The 15923-nt window shown below is 36.3% G+C and overlaps 2 protein-coding genes across 2 annotated transcripts; one reads left to right on the plus strand and one right to left on the minus strand.

Moving 5' to 3' along the window:
• Positions 1 to 1593: 1593 nt before the first annotated feature.
• Positions 1594 to 9325, plus strand: LOC119643338 (transmembrane protein 131 homolog). Its single transcript, XM_038042688.1, has 5 exons — positions 1594 to 2196; positions 2266 to 3636; positions 5032 to 5955; positions 6018 to 8483; positions 9263 to 9325. The coding sequence occupies exons 1-4, from the start codon at positions 1594 to 1596 to the stop codon at positions 8463 to 8465; spliced, it is 5346 nt and encodes a 1781-aa protein (XP_037898616.1). The 3' UTR covers positions 8466 to 8483; positions 9263 to 9325.
• A 449-nt stretch (positions 9326 to 9774) lies between these two features.
• Positions 9775 to 11934, minus strand: LOC119643339 (ubiquitin-fold modifier-conjugating enzyme 1). The gene is made up of 4 exons (XM_038042689.1): positions 11902 to 11934; positions 10240 to 10371; positions 9961 to 10128; positions 9775 to 9883 (listed from the first exon to the last, which is right to left on the minus strand). The coding sequence occupies exons 2-4, from the start codon at positions 10342 to 10344 to the stop codon at positions 9818 to 9820; spliced, it is 339 nt and encodes a 112-aa protein (XP_037898617.1). The 5' UTR covers positions 10345 to 10371; positions 11902 to 11934; the 3' UTR covers positions 9775 to 9817.
• Positions 11935 to 15923: the final 3989 nt, after the last annotated feature.

A 15923-nucleotide genomic window follows, 5' to 3' on the forward strand; every position in this document is an offset into this window, starting at 1 on the left:
GGTTCACCTTGTGTATCAGTGCTTACTATTAGAGAAATTGGCTTTGACCAGGGGTTGAGTGAAGTATTAATTCGTGTAAAAAAAGTTTTGGGAAAAAGTGCAATAAACAATATTAAAAAATACTTACTTAGAGATCACTTAAGCGTTTATTTGGGCCTAAACAATTCAATTAATTAAATATATTATAAAAAAAAGTAAGAAAGTATTATTCAGTGGCGGCCAAATCTGACATACACACGACCGCACGTTTCGCATTCTACTCTCCAAGTTCTTTTATTTGATACCAATTTCGCTAGAGTTATTAAGCAAAAATTTATCGCGGAGTCTACCATATGTGTACGAATATACAAATAGCTTAACCAGTTGTTTGTTTCATGATAAATAAGCATAAAACCTCAAAATAATGAAAAAAATAAAATTTAGTTATTCGCCGCGGCCGATTATTTCCATTTTTGCACGTAAAGAGTAGAGTGGTTGGTAAAGTAAATGTGGAAACGTTTAGCCTTTAAACTTTAACAATTTCCGAGTAAAGAACAAAAATCCAAAAAAATTTGTTTAAAAAAACGAAGCTACATTGAGTTTACGGTCCGCTACGCAATTTGGCCGACCGTTTCTACCAAGTTTGAAGTCGATATCTTTATCTATACGGCCAGGGGAGTGCCAACAACAAACTCCACACAGACACACGGATGGGCAGACATTGCTAAATCAATTCAGAATTTCATGCTGATCAAGAATATACTCTATAGGGTTCCTGAAGTTTCCTTTTGGGTGTTACATGCATTACGGAAATGAGTATATCTCTCATCCTTCGGTGATTGGTATAATTAGGGGAATCCTACTTACATACGCAAATAATCGAAATAATTTAACTGAATTGTGAAAGATATAACACTAAGTTACAATGCATATTTATGAGGAGTGAGAATAATATGCATAGCAACCAAAGAAAAAAAAGCATCAGAAAACTTCTTTAAAAAATTCATAGAATGGAAATTTAAAATCGTGTTAAAACGAAACAATTCGTGTAAAAAGAGAATTTTATCTTTAAAATCGAATTTCGCGTAAAAAGAGAACTAGGTGTACACGATAATAATCATCAGTGTGTTTTCGAACAATGGAACGGTAAGTTAATTGAGATAAAGTGGCTTGGCACGCTCTTTGGATTAATAAGATTAATTCCACACTGTCGACCAATTTAACCATAACGGCGACACCAAATGCAACTCTCTGCTTACAAAGGTTTGAAAGATTAATTATTTTCAAGCGGCTTACGTATAGAGAAAAAAGACAATTGGAACTCCGTCCTATTTTAATTTTAGACTAATGAATTGAATTCTTAGACTAAAAAAAGAGACATTGAGCACTAGCAACACAGGCTATCGGCTCAGTAAAACAAACATAAGAAACTATTTCTGGACAGACGCAATTAAATCGATATCACAATTGTAACTTGGGGACCGCACTGTTGACACACTATTGGAGTTACCCTAATCAAGATGATGAATAAACTTTTAGTTATGTACGGACCTTAAAACTCATAAGACCACCTCTTAAAACATCCCATAGTGCTTCTGGCTTTATTAACACAAAATGAATTTCTGCCATAAGCAATGGTTGTTTTTGTTGATATCCTCAGTCACCTCTAGCATGTGCCGTTTCGCCAACGAGGCCGAGAGTAATAATTTTAAACATGAAACGCACACACAGCCCATTAAAACGGCACAGAGTCAGACCACCAGTGAAAACGATCGAAGCGGTGATTTAACTTTAGACTTACATGAGAGTTTACGTTTTGAACCACCACAGTTAGATTTTGGGGCATGGTCGGTGGGAATGGTGCGTTCTCACACCGTTACATTAGTGAATCAGAATTTAAATCGCAGCGTTTATTTAAGTTCAATAACCGGTCGAACTCCCGCCTTCTATACAAGTTTTTTCGAAGTGAAAATGATACCGCCAAATAGCAATACAACGTTCAGCGTTGTCTTTCTGCCTCGCGAGCAGGGCGCGATAAGTACAGATTTACACATACATACATCGTTCGGGGTGGTCGGTTTATGGGTACGCGGCGAAGGTCGGGCATGCCCATATCGCTTAAAACCTATAATAGGTATTAAAGCCCCTCTAAACGCTACCCTAATGCCAGAAATACACATGTATAATCCGCATATGAATTCTCTACAAATTTTAGAGGTAAAATACAAATTTTTTTAAATAAAACAAATATATATAATTGACGAATTTTTTTCCCCCTATAAAAAGATATACAGTAGTGGTGGTCAATTTCAATTGGAGTTACCAAGTGGCGATCAAGAGGCGCCTCAAGGACTATGGGAAATACCACCACACACCACGAAACCCATAATACGCATACGCTTTCAAGGCTTGGCAGCTGGCAATTACAGTGCGTACATTCGCATTAAAATCGCGGGGCCTTTGCTTGGAGAAGAACATAAAGATATCTTAGTAATACCAGTAGAATTTGAGATTACTTCCGATTATGATTTATATGCTGAAAATCCATTATTAGATCTTGGCCATGTGACGGTCAATTCAGAAACGAATCCTATACAACGTCATATATATATACGACATTCTAAGCACGAATTCAGATTAAACTCACTGCAATGTTCAAACGAACAAATTAACAAGGGTTTCGAATATAATTCAAAAAATTCTACTTTAACCATAAAGCCTCAAATGTTGACGTATGTTGCTGATGGTGCGTCTGTGAGCGAACGTATTGTACTTAAATTAGTATCGCCCAGTAGTGGTATTGCTGTGCAACATTCCGTGCAACTTTTAATTAGATTCGAGTTATTCAAAGGCTCTTTTCATTACGATCGCCATATCAACCGGTTGACATTAAAGGACTTCATTAAAGGACAACGACGTTTTGTATTTCAGAATCTTTTTCAGCAGCCTTTAACTGTTTATAATGTAAGCCTGCGCAAGGAACAAGGTGATTCCGCCTTAACCATTAATTCGCCTTCGTTGAGAGTTGATGGGTCGATTTTAGTACCACATGCCACTTTCGAGATGGACTTAAAGCTATCTAAACGAGACTCTAAAGATCTCAACTATAACACGACACTACATATTTATACAAACTTGACATGTTTTGATATTCCTGTTTCTCTGTGCTCAGGACTTTTGCACGTGTATACTCAAACCAATACCATATGGCGTTCAAGCTCCTCAGTCTACAGTACTGAGTTGAACTTAGGCTCCAAGCCTCAGACTAGTTTTGTAATAGTACAAAATCGTAATCCGATCAGTGTAAAAATCACCAATTGGAGGATGCAGTCAGTGAGAGCGGTACGATGTTCCATTATGTTTTTGGGTTGCGTAAAAGCCTCCTCTGCAAAGTCTCTCGATACCCATATAATCGTCGATTTGGTGAATACTAACTATACGTTTGACGACAATCTAAACGAGGGCGACGTGGCTGTGTTTAGTGTGGAACTGCATCCGCATGCTCGTTCATTACTGGAATTAAGCGAATATCCTATAAATCAAATGATGATAATTTCAACTCAATATGAAAATATAACAGTAAATATAAAGCTATTCATATCAAACGGTCGTCTGGAAGTAGATCAAGAGAAGTTACACTTCATCAATTGCTTCCCGGTAAGTTCCTAATAATTTAACTATGTTTAAATTTTGGTTTAGAGCTATGTAAACTAAGCATTTTCTGTAATCAATGTTAAAATCAACGGTAAAATGTTAAGATCGGTATTCTACTTTAAAAATTTCTCTACTCACGCCTGAAATATGATTTAATTGGACGCATTTAATTGCAATGATCTACATATTTTTTATATATAAAATGCATTTAAGAAACAAAACTTGGAAAGATTCGCAATGGGACAAGATTGGTGCCTGTTTACAAAGATGGGCATATATGTAAACGATTGAACTTATTGTCAAGTTTTTTTCTGAATTTTTAATTTTTTTTTTTTCGAATATTTATCAAAATTACGAAATCGTTTATTTTGAAAACTAATTATTCGTTTGAATTTGATTAAATTTCTTTTAATATAAATATATTTGGGTATGAGGTGAATAGAAAATGTGTATTACGGGATATTTAAAGCAGTCAAGCGGCATAAATTGGTTTCATAAATTAATTTATAAATTCGCACCTTTTAAGCATAAGTTAAAGTGAAACTTTTAACACGGTATTGCATATCACAACACCGTTAATAGAGAAAGACTCAGCTGCAACCATTGACTAACTTTCATTATGATCTATGGATTTCATTCACCACTTAAAGTTGCTATTTTTATATAGTCTACACCACTTGCGATACAAGGATATTTTAAAACTGTACGGATATAAGCAACAACCAGAACGTCTTTAGATAGATCCACCTTCTATTATACCGATCTAAGCTTGTCTGTCTGCTTGTTGTCGTTGTCTCCTGTTCAACCTACAGGTCGCGACATTTGAGTCATTTTGATAAAATTTGCTACACTAATACCTTTTGAAAATGGGTCAGTTTGTACAAACTTTTTCGATCACACCTTAACACCATATTTTCAAAATTCGATATTTCGATAACGTTAGGGTGATCTAGGCTACCACAGCTGCAATATTTTTATTTCTTTATTATAAAAATGATTTGCTCTAAACACTGTTTTATAGGCAAGCATGGTTTATTCACCATATATTCATTTTAATCATCATATATCAATCATATTTTTATATTTTCACTTGCATTGAAAGTTGAAAATTTAATTACAAGTAATAGAAGACCGTTAGCGAATTTTTTTTATGCATAATAATAATTCTTAGCTTGCAGACGTCATTGAATTCTTTAATTGTGTAGTCCTTAGGAAAAATTTCGTTAATACATAGCAAAAATATTAAAATCGATGCTTTATTAGGAGACAACAGGTCTTATTCAATTCAGCCAATTTTTTTTTTCAATATCATTAAAGTCTACGATTAATTTAAAGGCATTTGTACATTTCTTCACTAATATGGCGATCGTTTTTTTTTGTTTTTTGATATTATTTCAGGGTAAACTTTGCTCTTCCGAACTGAGTATACGTTCAACTTACAAATATCCTTTGAACATACGTAGTATCAATTTTACCGAACCGGGTTTCCGATTTGAAGATTTCCAGCAATATGGCTCCAAGATATCCCCTGAAACAGTTACCACTGTTGCACGAATTTATTTCGAACCGGCCCTCTTATGCGGTTCACGTTGTTACATATCTCCTTATACAGATGAGGTGGTCACGTTTCTTAACAATTTTGAAGGCAATAATCTTCACATTCCTCATTTTGATGAAGTCGAATTGAGACGGCGGACCGAATTGTATCGTCATTTTAAATGGTATTTTCAGAATATTGATTTTATCATGACCACGAAAGATTCAGTACAATTTCAAATGAATCTCATCATTGAACTAGAATGGCCACAATTAGTGGGTAGTGCTGCTGTACTGCCTACCACAGAAGTGAATAAAACACAGGAGTATGGCGTAACAATCACGAATCCGGCCGACACTCCTATACTGGTTGATTATTTTTTAGCTGATCCGTCACTGGCAAAGCAAGCGCAACTTTCTTTACCGCTTGAAGTTATTGTAATTGCACCAAGTTGTTATCTCACAGATAAAGCGGTATTTTCTCTAGTCAACAATCCTCCTGAAACGCCGTTACTAATAGCCGCGGGAGGAAGCGTTTCAGTCCCCGTTAGATTTCGTTCGCACACTACGGGAACTTATTGCACTCTGCTGCATGTTCGCAATAATTTAACCTTATATGAGGCTATCTGGCTTAGTGCTAAGACAGCCCAATCGCAATTTCGTTTAAGTAATCGCAAGCCCGGCTCACTAAATCCGCTCCTCTTTGAAATAAGCGAACTGCAAATGGAACGCGTTTGTTCTGCGACACAAAATCCAAGTAAGGCTGGTGTGGATGTCGCACACAAGGTACATTCTCATATGAATAATAAGAATAAAATTGATTTATATGTTCGTTTTTGGCGTTTCAGCTTCTGGCAAAACGCGTCTTTACGGCTCGTAATTCTGGAGAATTACCTATTTGGATAAAAGGAATATTTATAGATGATCAGCCATGTACCGGTTATGGTTTTAGTACAGCTGATTGTTCGCCGTATGAGTTAAAAACGAACGGTACACGTAGGATTGAGATTAGTTTTCAGCCGGATTTCACTGTTACACGTATTACGAAACCGTTTATTTTGAAAACCAACCATTCGTTTGGATTTGATTATGTGCTTGTAGCACAATTGCCGAATAAAGGCTTGGAACGTTGTATTGCCTTGTTGCCTCGTCCTTTTTGGGAATCACGTATACGTAGCGCAGCAATTGTAGTTTTATCCATAATGTTTGCCTTGGTGCTTATCGCTGCCCACATAGATTACGGCAACATATGCTATCAACAGTCGAAACTTTCTTTGGCCCGGGATAAAGCACAGATGCAACCTTTTAATTTGCGCAATATAGCAATGCGTTCCCATTCGTCTAATGAGACATCTGGAATAGAGGCCGTTACTGGTAAAACTAAGGAGAAGTCTAATGCTAGTGATGGTAATGGAAACAGCGGTTTAAAGAAACGAAACGCTAATAAAAATCAAAAGTCATTTTCGAATGTAGAAACAAAATCTTCAATTACTAAACGTAATCTATCCTTGGCGGATATGGTTAATTGGACTTTTGGTAGTGGTGAATCCCGTAAGCGTCTGGCTAAGGACAAAAGCGAAACATTGTTAACATCTAATGTGTCTAATAATTCTAACGGTAGTCATAATAATAGCTCGCCTAACGACAGCACAGCCAAAAATCTTAAACCTAAGCTGACTGAAAAGACTTTATTAGATAAAATGGACGGAGGATTGAAAAAGTTAACATCATATCCTAAGATTAGTAACAAGAAAAACAAAATCTTTGAAACCGCAGCTACGGAAGATTTAATTAAGTTATCTAAAACAGAAGAAGAAGTTCATGAAAAGGAAAGCAAAAAGGAGAAAAATTCCCCTAAAACGAATGCTAAAGCATCCATTAAAGCATCAAAGACGTGTGTAGGTGCTTTAACGCCACCTAATATTAAAGACCTAAATGTATGTGCAGGTCGCAAATTAGGTAAAACACCGGGACGCGAGAGACGTAAAAATTGCTCTATAGATGTCGGTTCTTCGCTTCACTCTTTATCGTCAGCCTCGTCGTCTTCATGTTCCTCTTCCACGTGTTCTGCATCTTCAATGCATTCTCAACATTCGTCGTCACACAAAACTCGAGCAGATCGTAAAACTAAACTAAAAGCCTCAAATTCTTTAAATTTCTCTACCAATGCTACCAATACTTCTATGCCATCGACTGATTCTATTGGGAAGTCTGAAAAACAAAAAGAATCTTCTACAGTTTTAAACGACTGCCTTTATGTAGGAAATTGTATTACATCACCTTGGGAAACTAATAGTCAAGTAACGTTCAGCGATGTCCTGCAATCACAATCCTCAAAGTCCGCTACAACTAAGCATACATTTCTGGATGATCTCTTGCCGACACCAGCGTTACAATCCTCGTCATTGGAAAGCTCAGAACTTCTCGCTACTTCGACAACGTCACAAACTCCAGCCCAAAAATCCGAATTGGGTCCTATTGGTTCACGTAAATCACCATCTTCCACTCCTGTGTGGGAAACATTTCATAATGGCAATGCTTTGGGTTCAGTCTCTTCATATTTCCCTGATTTGTTATCCCATACTTTAGGCAATCCTTACGGCTTTGACGATCATTCACAACAACAACAACAGCAACAACAGCACCAACGCCAAGAGCAACATCAATCACAGCAAAGCAGTTTATTAACTAATCATTTATATGAGATACATGCCCAAGATGAACTACCATGCCAATGGCAGCAGACGAGCGATTATTTGCGAAAATTACGCGAACAGCAAATGTCAGGTCATAACAATTCACAGCAACAACAACAGCAACAATTCTTAGAAGGCACGACGTGTTCTTCAGTAACCAAATTAGCAGGTAATAATTGGTCCCAATTGAATTGCACTTCGTGGCCATCGATGGTTAACTCTAATGCCGTTGTTCCGGCAACTTCTACGAATGCTGTCAATTTTGACCCAACTAATCAAAGTGCCCACTCTTGGAATTTGGCAGCAACCACAACTACAACGTCTAATATGATACGTCCACCCCCAGGTCTGGAGAAGCATTATATTCTTAATCAAAAACAACAAATGCCTACTGCTACCATGACCAGCTCAGGGATAGTGGCCATAAATGGCTCAGTTAATGATTTGTCAACAGAGGCTACCGAGAATATACCAATTTTTGATCCCTTTGGTTTGAGTTCAATCTGGACGAATAACTGGAAACAAAATTTAGGACAAACGCAACAAAAACAGCAACCACAGGCAAGGCCGGTACCAGCACCGTCTCAACAGCAGCAGTAAATTAGTGCAATAACAAATGTAAGTTATTATGTCTAAGAACACTCAACATTATAACGTGAGAGAAGCTTCACAAAACCGTTTGAAGTAATTGCGCATCATAGTCAAGTAAAGGTCATTGTATAGCGGGCAATTTTCTCCCCTTAGGCGTCTGAATCTCAGCCATCAAAACCAAAACCTCAATTCGCACAAATTAAAATGTGCGTACATTGCTTATATTCTCTGCCAAATTGCACGAGACAAATTTTAATATGAATGGGATGTTCGCAAAAGATCGGCGATTATATTGGCCTAATTTTTATCCTTTTGAAGAGCAAAATGTAGTCGAGAATCTTTTAAATGTATATTTATTTATTATATCTTATACAAGTTTGTAGGAGAAAGATGCATTAAGTTTATAGGAATGTGTGCAACATATAAAAGGACATGAAATAGAGCCACATTTATTATTCATATTCTGTGAATCAATCTAAGTTTGTCTGTCCGTCCGTCTCTTCTTGTTCAAGTTGCAAATCGCAAGTTTTGAAATATTTTTGATGAAATTTGATGAACCGATGTGGTTTGGCCCAACGACGAAAGCTGTTGAAAATATTTCGAATTCGATCAGTTTTCCGACCACTCCCCAAATGAAGTTATGTATATTTATTTCAACAAGTAATATTAACGTTTGTCATTATTACTTTCAATATCCCTTTTGATGTTTGGTTTTTGTTTCGCTCTATTCATATTCAGTGATGCCTTACATATTTTTTGCTTTCCAAACGAAATGAGCAAATATTTTTGTTTATTCTAATTTGCAGATATTGTTATCCTTCTGCCACCTACGCACACAAGTCTACCATACTTGAAGGTATTTCGCAAAGAAAAAATAGAGAAAAGTTAAAAACTCTACGGATTGCTAAGTAAGCAACAAACATTTGACGGAGTGTGTAGCACGCACACACAAAATATAACTTCTTTGTTTTGGAACCTATTAAACTTTCTTACTTACAAAATACTTAACATAAAAAGGAAATTGTAACTCTTTAACATCTCACAACAATTTTTCAGTTAATTTATTATTTGTAAAAAGAAATGTTTATACTTATATATACTTTCCGATAGAAATATTAAATTCTATTTATTTTCAATTCGTAAAATGTCATTTTTTATTATATTTAGTTTTAATTACCTATTAATAATACGTATATACGTAGAAGAGAATCATCTAAAAATGAAAAAATACTCGTAGGATATTTGAAGATATTTTTGAATTTATTTTCTTTTTTAAATATTTTATTTCTTTCTTCTTTCTTAAATACGAAGAAAATAAAAGCAAACGCGACAAAGAGCAAAAATCCTTAAATAAGTAAATCTTATTGCTTAGTAATAATCCCTTTTTCTATAAGTTCAGGTACTTCTACAGCTAACCAGGGTGCAAGCTGAAATTTGAAAGGATTATATTTAAAGATTATATATATGACCTAACGTGTATTCACAATTTTTTAATATGACTTACTCCCAAGGCCATAGCATGTGCAATACCAAATTTAGGTACATTTCGGGACCATAACGGTTTAAAATGATCTGTTAAGCAAATTTTTCCACCCCGATACATTTTCGCCGTTTTACCGTCCAATTCGGGTAGAGCGATTTCCGGCGCGGTTGTTGGATATAAGACAGGTATCTGAATGACAATTGTTTGAAATTGAATATCAATATTTCAATATTTAGTCTAGTCACAAAGGATGAAAGTTACGCTTATAAGTGCAATCGTGATGTTTTGATATATACTTACATCAAATTCTACATCAAACTCATATTTTAGCAAATTATGCATATACCAGCACTTGCCAAACCATTTGATGCCCTCCTTGTTCGATTCCAAGCGAAACCAATCCATGCCAGACTCTTTATTGTTTTGTACATACTAAAATGTGGAATATTGTTAAGTTAAATGAAAAACTTTAACTTAACAAGCGTTTAAAATCACACTTTAATCAAAGCCTGATAATCTTCTTTTAATCGTTGCACCTAATTCTAAAAGGATAAATTAGCTTTTTTAATAAAGCAAGTTAGTTCCCCGAGATGACGTACATTTTTTGCTGCAAAGAGATCGAGGAAACAGGCATATAACTTGAAGAAGCTAAAGGAATCTCTAATGCCATCAAGTCTGTGATATCTGAAGTTTAGATGCTCAGCAGACTCATCAACATTGCAAACTTCACAAAGATCACATGGTATAGCGCGAATCATTTTTAAATAAACTTTGTCATAAGTATGACCACTCATGGGTCTATAAAGAATTTTGATTTCCCAGGAATTAAAAGAAGATACAGAGAAGTGTTTGAATTGAAATGTGGGATTTAATTTATAGAAAAGGCGATTGGATTTAACGCGCGCGATTTCTTTAAATTCGTCGTTTAGCTGTTGAAGGATGTGGTTGCGAATTGCCCGAATTGGTTTATTGGGAGTGTATTTGATGGACAAAATTGTCCCATCAACACGAGCTCTCCCTGCATGAAAGTCGGCTTTTACATTTTATAAAAAGCCGTAGTGGCCAGGTACCCAAACGAGGTGACGGTCACCCACTTGAGATTCGTGCAACGTCTTGTGAATATCAAACGCATGTTGATTTTCTGCATCTCTTTTATTTATTAGAAGTAGAGCTGACCTGCTGTCAGAAAAAATAACAAACCTTCTGATACCATCGGAGATAGCAACCTTGATAGCATGTCGAATGGCGAGCAACTCTATAAAAGTCGAGGAATGTTCCTCTTCCACTTTGACTCGATGTATTGTTTCAGAAAGATGTTTCACGACCGAGAAGCCAGATACATTACGTCCGTTGGAACCGTCGGTGGCATACATATCGTAGCCGTTGTTGTAATAAAAAAGGAGCTTTTCTTGACATAACAACCGATTCGAGAATGGTCATAAAGACTCTGCATTTGCTGGTAATGAAATTCAAGGGAAGAATTGAATCTAACTTATCAAAAATATGACGAAGTTTTTGATAGCAAAAAGTATAGCTGCAAGTGACAGTATCACTGGGAGATATAATTTCCTGAAAAAAGGAAGGATTTGTCATCTTAACTTTAATTAACTCCTTAGCAGTGCAAAAAAACCGGCCATTCACCAGATATGACATTGAGAATATGTTGAGGAGTTGAGGGGGTCAGTCCAGTACAACGCTTCAACATTCGATTTTCAAATGCTTGTATACGTTTCGCAATATATTTTGGGAAATTGCAACATGTGGAACGTCCAAATTCAATATTGGACCTGACTAGAGATTTGTAAACGGTCAAAGCATTTTTGGGAGGCAAGCTGCCTGATTGTTTGTCATGAATTTGATGAGGTTGCATCCAGACTGACAATCTTTGAACACCTTTTCATAATGCCCACGAAGGGTTAAGCTGTCATTTAAAATTCTCCCAAGAAATCGAAAAGATTTTACCTGATTAACTTGGGTACCTTTGATAAGAAGTCTGATTTCACGTTTAGAACCTTTGGCAAAATAAATAGTGTTTGTCTTGCTGGGGTTAAAATATAAATAAAGATCAGTGCATGCATCGAAAAACAAATTCGCTTTCATCGAGAGGTTATCGACAGCAGCTGAAAAAGATGAGTCAGCAGATACAATAACAAAATCATCTGAAGATCAAATCATTTACCTGGGAACTATTTTGATGCAACGCAAATCAGGGTATATAAAGTTGGTGGACCAGCAGTTGTTAATTGCATGCAAAAGAATGCTAAAGCTTCCTCCAGACAGTGCTCTGAGCATGTCGTACTTGACTCCATCACAACCTGCAGCAGTAGCTCTCTCTCTCTCTGGAATGTAAAACATACATCAGCTCTTGCAATGAAAAGGGTGTGTTACTGAGACTACTAAAAGGAATTGAAGGCATTGTAATCGGATTGACAATTGGAACGTAGCTCTTGAGCATATCTAAGTATTTTTTATTATCATGGCCATTCCATACAGCACAACCGCTTAATTTTCGACTAGAATGTCGATGACCATTGATATAATTCCAGAAGGAACGTGGGTTGCCGTTGCCACATAAATCTTTAATCGCGATAGCTCTATGTGCCCTTTTCGCATTTCTAACTGCAGACCTCCATTCTTTCAGTATTTTCATATATTCAATGTATTTGGCTGGATTGGCACATTTACTTATTTTTTTTCTTGCAGCTTGGTATTTGCGGAAAAGTGTTGACAGGGAAGAGTTTCACCAAGGTTTAGGTGAGAAAGACTCAATGCGGGAAAGTTGGTTCTAGCAGACCTGATCACAGACTGAAAGGCACTTTGAATGATAAATCAGAAGGAAGATGAACTTTAGACAGGCGGTCCATAAGGAAGTTGCGTGAAATGAAATTTTCTATTTTCTTAATGGAATTGTTACAACTGTGGAATAAAACGGGGGGAGTGCTGACTTTTGCCAATGGAAACATTTGACGTGTTCCAGTTAAAAGATAAAATAGTTGAATTCGAGAAAGCTAGATCCAAGACACTGCTCGCCGTGCGACCGCTCCGGTTACAGTGAAAGGTGGTATTGCCATTATTTAAGACACTGAAACTGCTGGAATTGATGGCATTTACAAGGTCGAGGTTCTGTTGGTCGAGACTTCATCGCCATACAGGCGATGTCTTGCATTGAAATCTCCAGATAGAATCACATTTTGTTCACTGTCAAGAAAGTCGCATAATCTCTGAATCTCATCACGAAAGGTTTGCACATCGAGACTGGGTGGAAAGTAGCATGATGCTATGAAAAGATTCGGTTCCAGGTTCATGGTTTTGATGATGATAATGTCAACGGCAGAGTTATAGGGAATACGTCTGAAATTGACCCCTTTCTTAATTAATATATTAACACCACCATAGCCATGATTTCGGTATTTGGTGGCTGAGGCATAATTCGAAACTTTAACTTCGAAACAATTTTCATCTTTCAGAAAAACTTCACTTAAGATACAAAAATCAATCTTGTTCGAGTTTAAGTAAAAATCCAGAGAAGATAGGTTACGTCGGACACTTTGAATATTATATTGTAAAAAGGATATCATGTTGAAACTTGAGAAAGAATCCCAGCGGATTTCCTCATAGTACTGGATGCTTAACGGGGCAAGAAATGGCACAGACAGACATTTTTTCTTCAAATTCTTTAATAAGATTGTGAGGGTTCATCGAACGATTACTTTCTTGAATCGCGAGAATTAATCTTTCAAGTTCTGAAGACCGCAAATAGTTGTTTGAATTTTTCGGTCGCCGAAGACTTGTTCCAGACGATTTCGGGGGTGTATTGGGAGAAGGCTTAATGGGTGAACTGGTAGGAGATTTGGAAGGAACCGATTTCGGTCGAAATTGCAGACGTGTCCCCCAATGTAGGAAAATTGTCGCCATAAGTGATGTCATCGAGACATTCGAAATAATTTGCGGAAAAATTCTTTTTGACCTCTTTATACGAAAGATTGCTAATTGCCATAATCCTGTTGATATTTGATTCAGTTTCTCTATTAGGGCAACACTTATTGAGAGTGTTGTGCTCGCCTGAACCACAGGACAAGCACTTCATTGTCTCACAATTCACACACTTCGGAGACTTTCCACAGTTAAGGCACCTGCTCTCTTTAGCCTTGCAGAATTCCGATACGTGACCGTATCTACCGCACTTAAAGCACAGCTTTAAAGTGGGTACAAAGTACTCAACAGGCAGATAACAAAAATTAAATTTTATTGACTTAGGGAGGGCTCTCCCTTTGAAGCCAATTTTGATGCGGGTTGTGGGAATCCACTCATCTTTGTTGTTGGGACTTCTTCTTTGGAAACGGACAGCGGACTTAATCGGAATATCGGATATGGCGTTTTTAATTATATCATCGACACTATATGTGCATGGGATGTTTCGAATGACTCCAAATCTCTCAGTGAAAGACCTCGGTATGTACGCCCTTAAATTCTTTTTCGTCAATTCATTATTCGTAACAAAATTGTTGGCATTGGCAGCAGAGCTGAAAAGCAGTTTGTCTCTGCCCCTGTTGGCAACTTTTAATTCTTTTAAACCGTACATATTGAAATCCTTCAAGTAATCATAAAAATAGAAATTGGAGTTAATATTGATGCGATTTCCTTTTGCGTCTGCGCAAGTTTTGACAAAAACGACGAAATTGCAGTTCGAAAGGTAATCGTACAAATTGATTTCGAGATTTGGGGCGGCTGTGGCACCCAAATCAGAGGGCTTGTCGATAACCTGTTTACTAGGCGGAATTAAAACGTTTGCGTTAGCTTCTCCGTTAACAGATAAAAGAATATTATTCTCACCCATTTTCGATCTCTTGGTGTGCCCAGTGGCGTTCATGTAAAAATCTTCAAAACAGTCTCTATCAATAGCTATAAGATCAGACCCAGTCTCCATAGGGAGACGGGCTGATGTTGTTTTGGTTGTTATCACGGGGAACATAAAAAGAAAAAATCACAACGAAAAAAAAAACAAAAAATTGAATATATGTATTACTACTTAATTTTTCTTTCACAAGAGATTCCTCTTCCTTCCCTCCTTTGCTTCCTTAAGATTGTTTTCTTTGGTTATTTTATCACTTTATTAAACTTCTTTTTGCTTTTTTTTTTCCTTTTTTTCACTAACACCGGTAAACACAAAAATTATTAACTGCCGTTTGCAGAGATGACGTGTTGTATCGAGTGTGAATGAAATGCGAATGCTTAGCGTGTCTTTTGAATTTTTAAAATGAATGAAAAAATTTTACATAAAAAAACTTGACAAGTTATGCTTTGCACAGAGTAGCTATTGCACCTCAAATTTTGTTTGCTAAACAGGTCTCTTTTTTGTTTTAAATCAGATGTTTCTCCTAAGTCTAACGCCATCTGTATGCCATTATTTCTACCGTAATATTGCCATCTTAGTAGCCACGCTATGCATTCAAAAATTCAGTTAATGACTGCATAAATTGTTACTTTTTCGCGAAAGGCTGAGTTTTTTTAATATAAGTAAACACCATAAATTTTTAATTCGCAACTTACTTATTTTTTGTAAGAATTTTTTAAACATGAAAGTTGGGATACATGTGCAAAAATAGAGACAATAGGAAGAGGATCGTTGATTTAGAAGTAAAATTAACTGCTATTTTAATCAGCGTTCGTTAAGGTAATAGTGTAACTCTCTTACGTTAAGAGCCAATTTGGTTGGTTTTAGTTGTTTGTTCTCCTTCTGCCAAAGATTTCGCAAATTTTTTTATAAAAAGGGGGCAGCGTTCCACAACTGTGTCAACAACGGAGACAACATCAATAAAAACGCAATCAAAAGTTAAAAACGGCATATGAATTTTTGTATTCATGTCTTTTATCTTCTCGCTTTTCAGAATAAACTGAATTGCAAAATATCAAACAATTTTTACACCGATTTTCGTTCATGTTAGTGTTAGGTTATTAATAAAGATTTAAATCATTTCTCTTTG

Source organism: Glossina fuscipes, unplaced genomic scaffold (genome assembly GCF_014805625.2).
Source record: "Glossina fuscipes isolate IAEA_lab_2018 unplaced genomic scaffold, Yale_Gfus_2 60360, whole genome shotgun sequence".
Classification (NCBI taxonomy): Eukaryota; Metazoa; Arthropoda; class Insecta; order Diptera; family Glossinidae; genus Glossina; species Glossina fuscipes.

Excerpts from the sequence above, each read along its gene's own strand:
- LOC119643338 (XM_038042688.1), top strand. The coding sequence starts at position 1,594 with ATGAATTTCTGCCATAAGCAATGGTTGTTTTTGTTGATATCCTCAGTC. Across the intron at positions 3,637-5,031 it reads ACTTCATCAATTGCTTCCCG|GGTAAACTTTGCTCTTCCGA; the intron begins GTAAGTTCCTAA and ends ATATTATTTCAG. Across the intron at positions 5,956-6,017 it reads GTGTGGATGTCGCACACAAG|CTTCTGGCAAAACGCGTCTT; the intron begins GTACATTCTCAT and ends TTGGCGTTTCAG.
- LOC119643339 (XM_038042689.1), bottom strand. The coding sequence starts at position 10,344 with ATGGATTGGTTTCGCTTGGAATCGAACAAGGAGGGCATCAAATGGTTT. Across the intron at positions 10,129-10,239 it reads AGTTTGATGTAGAATTTGAT|ATACCTGTCTTATATCCAAC; the intron begins GTAAGTATATAT and ends ATTGTCATTCAG. Across the intron at positions 9,884-9,960 it reads CACATGCTATGGCCTTGGGA|CTTGCACCCTGGTTAGCTGT; the intron begins GTAAGTCATATT and ends TTCAAATTTCAG.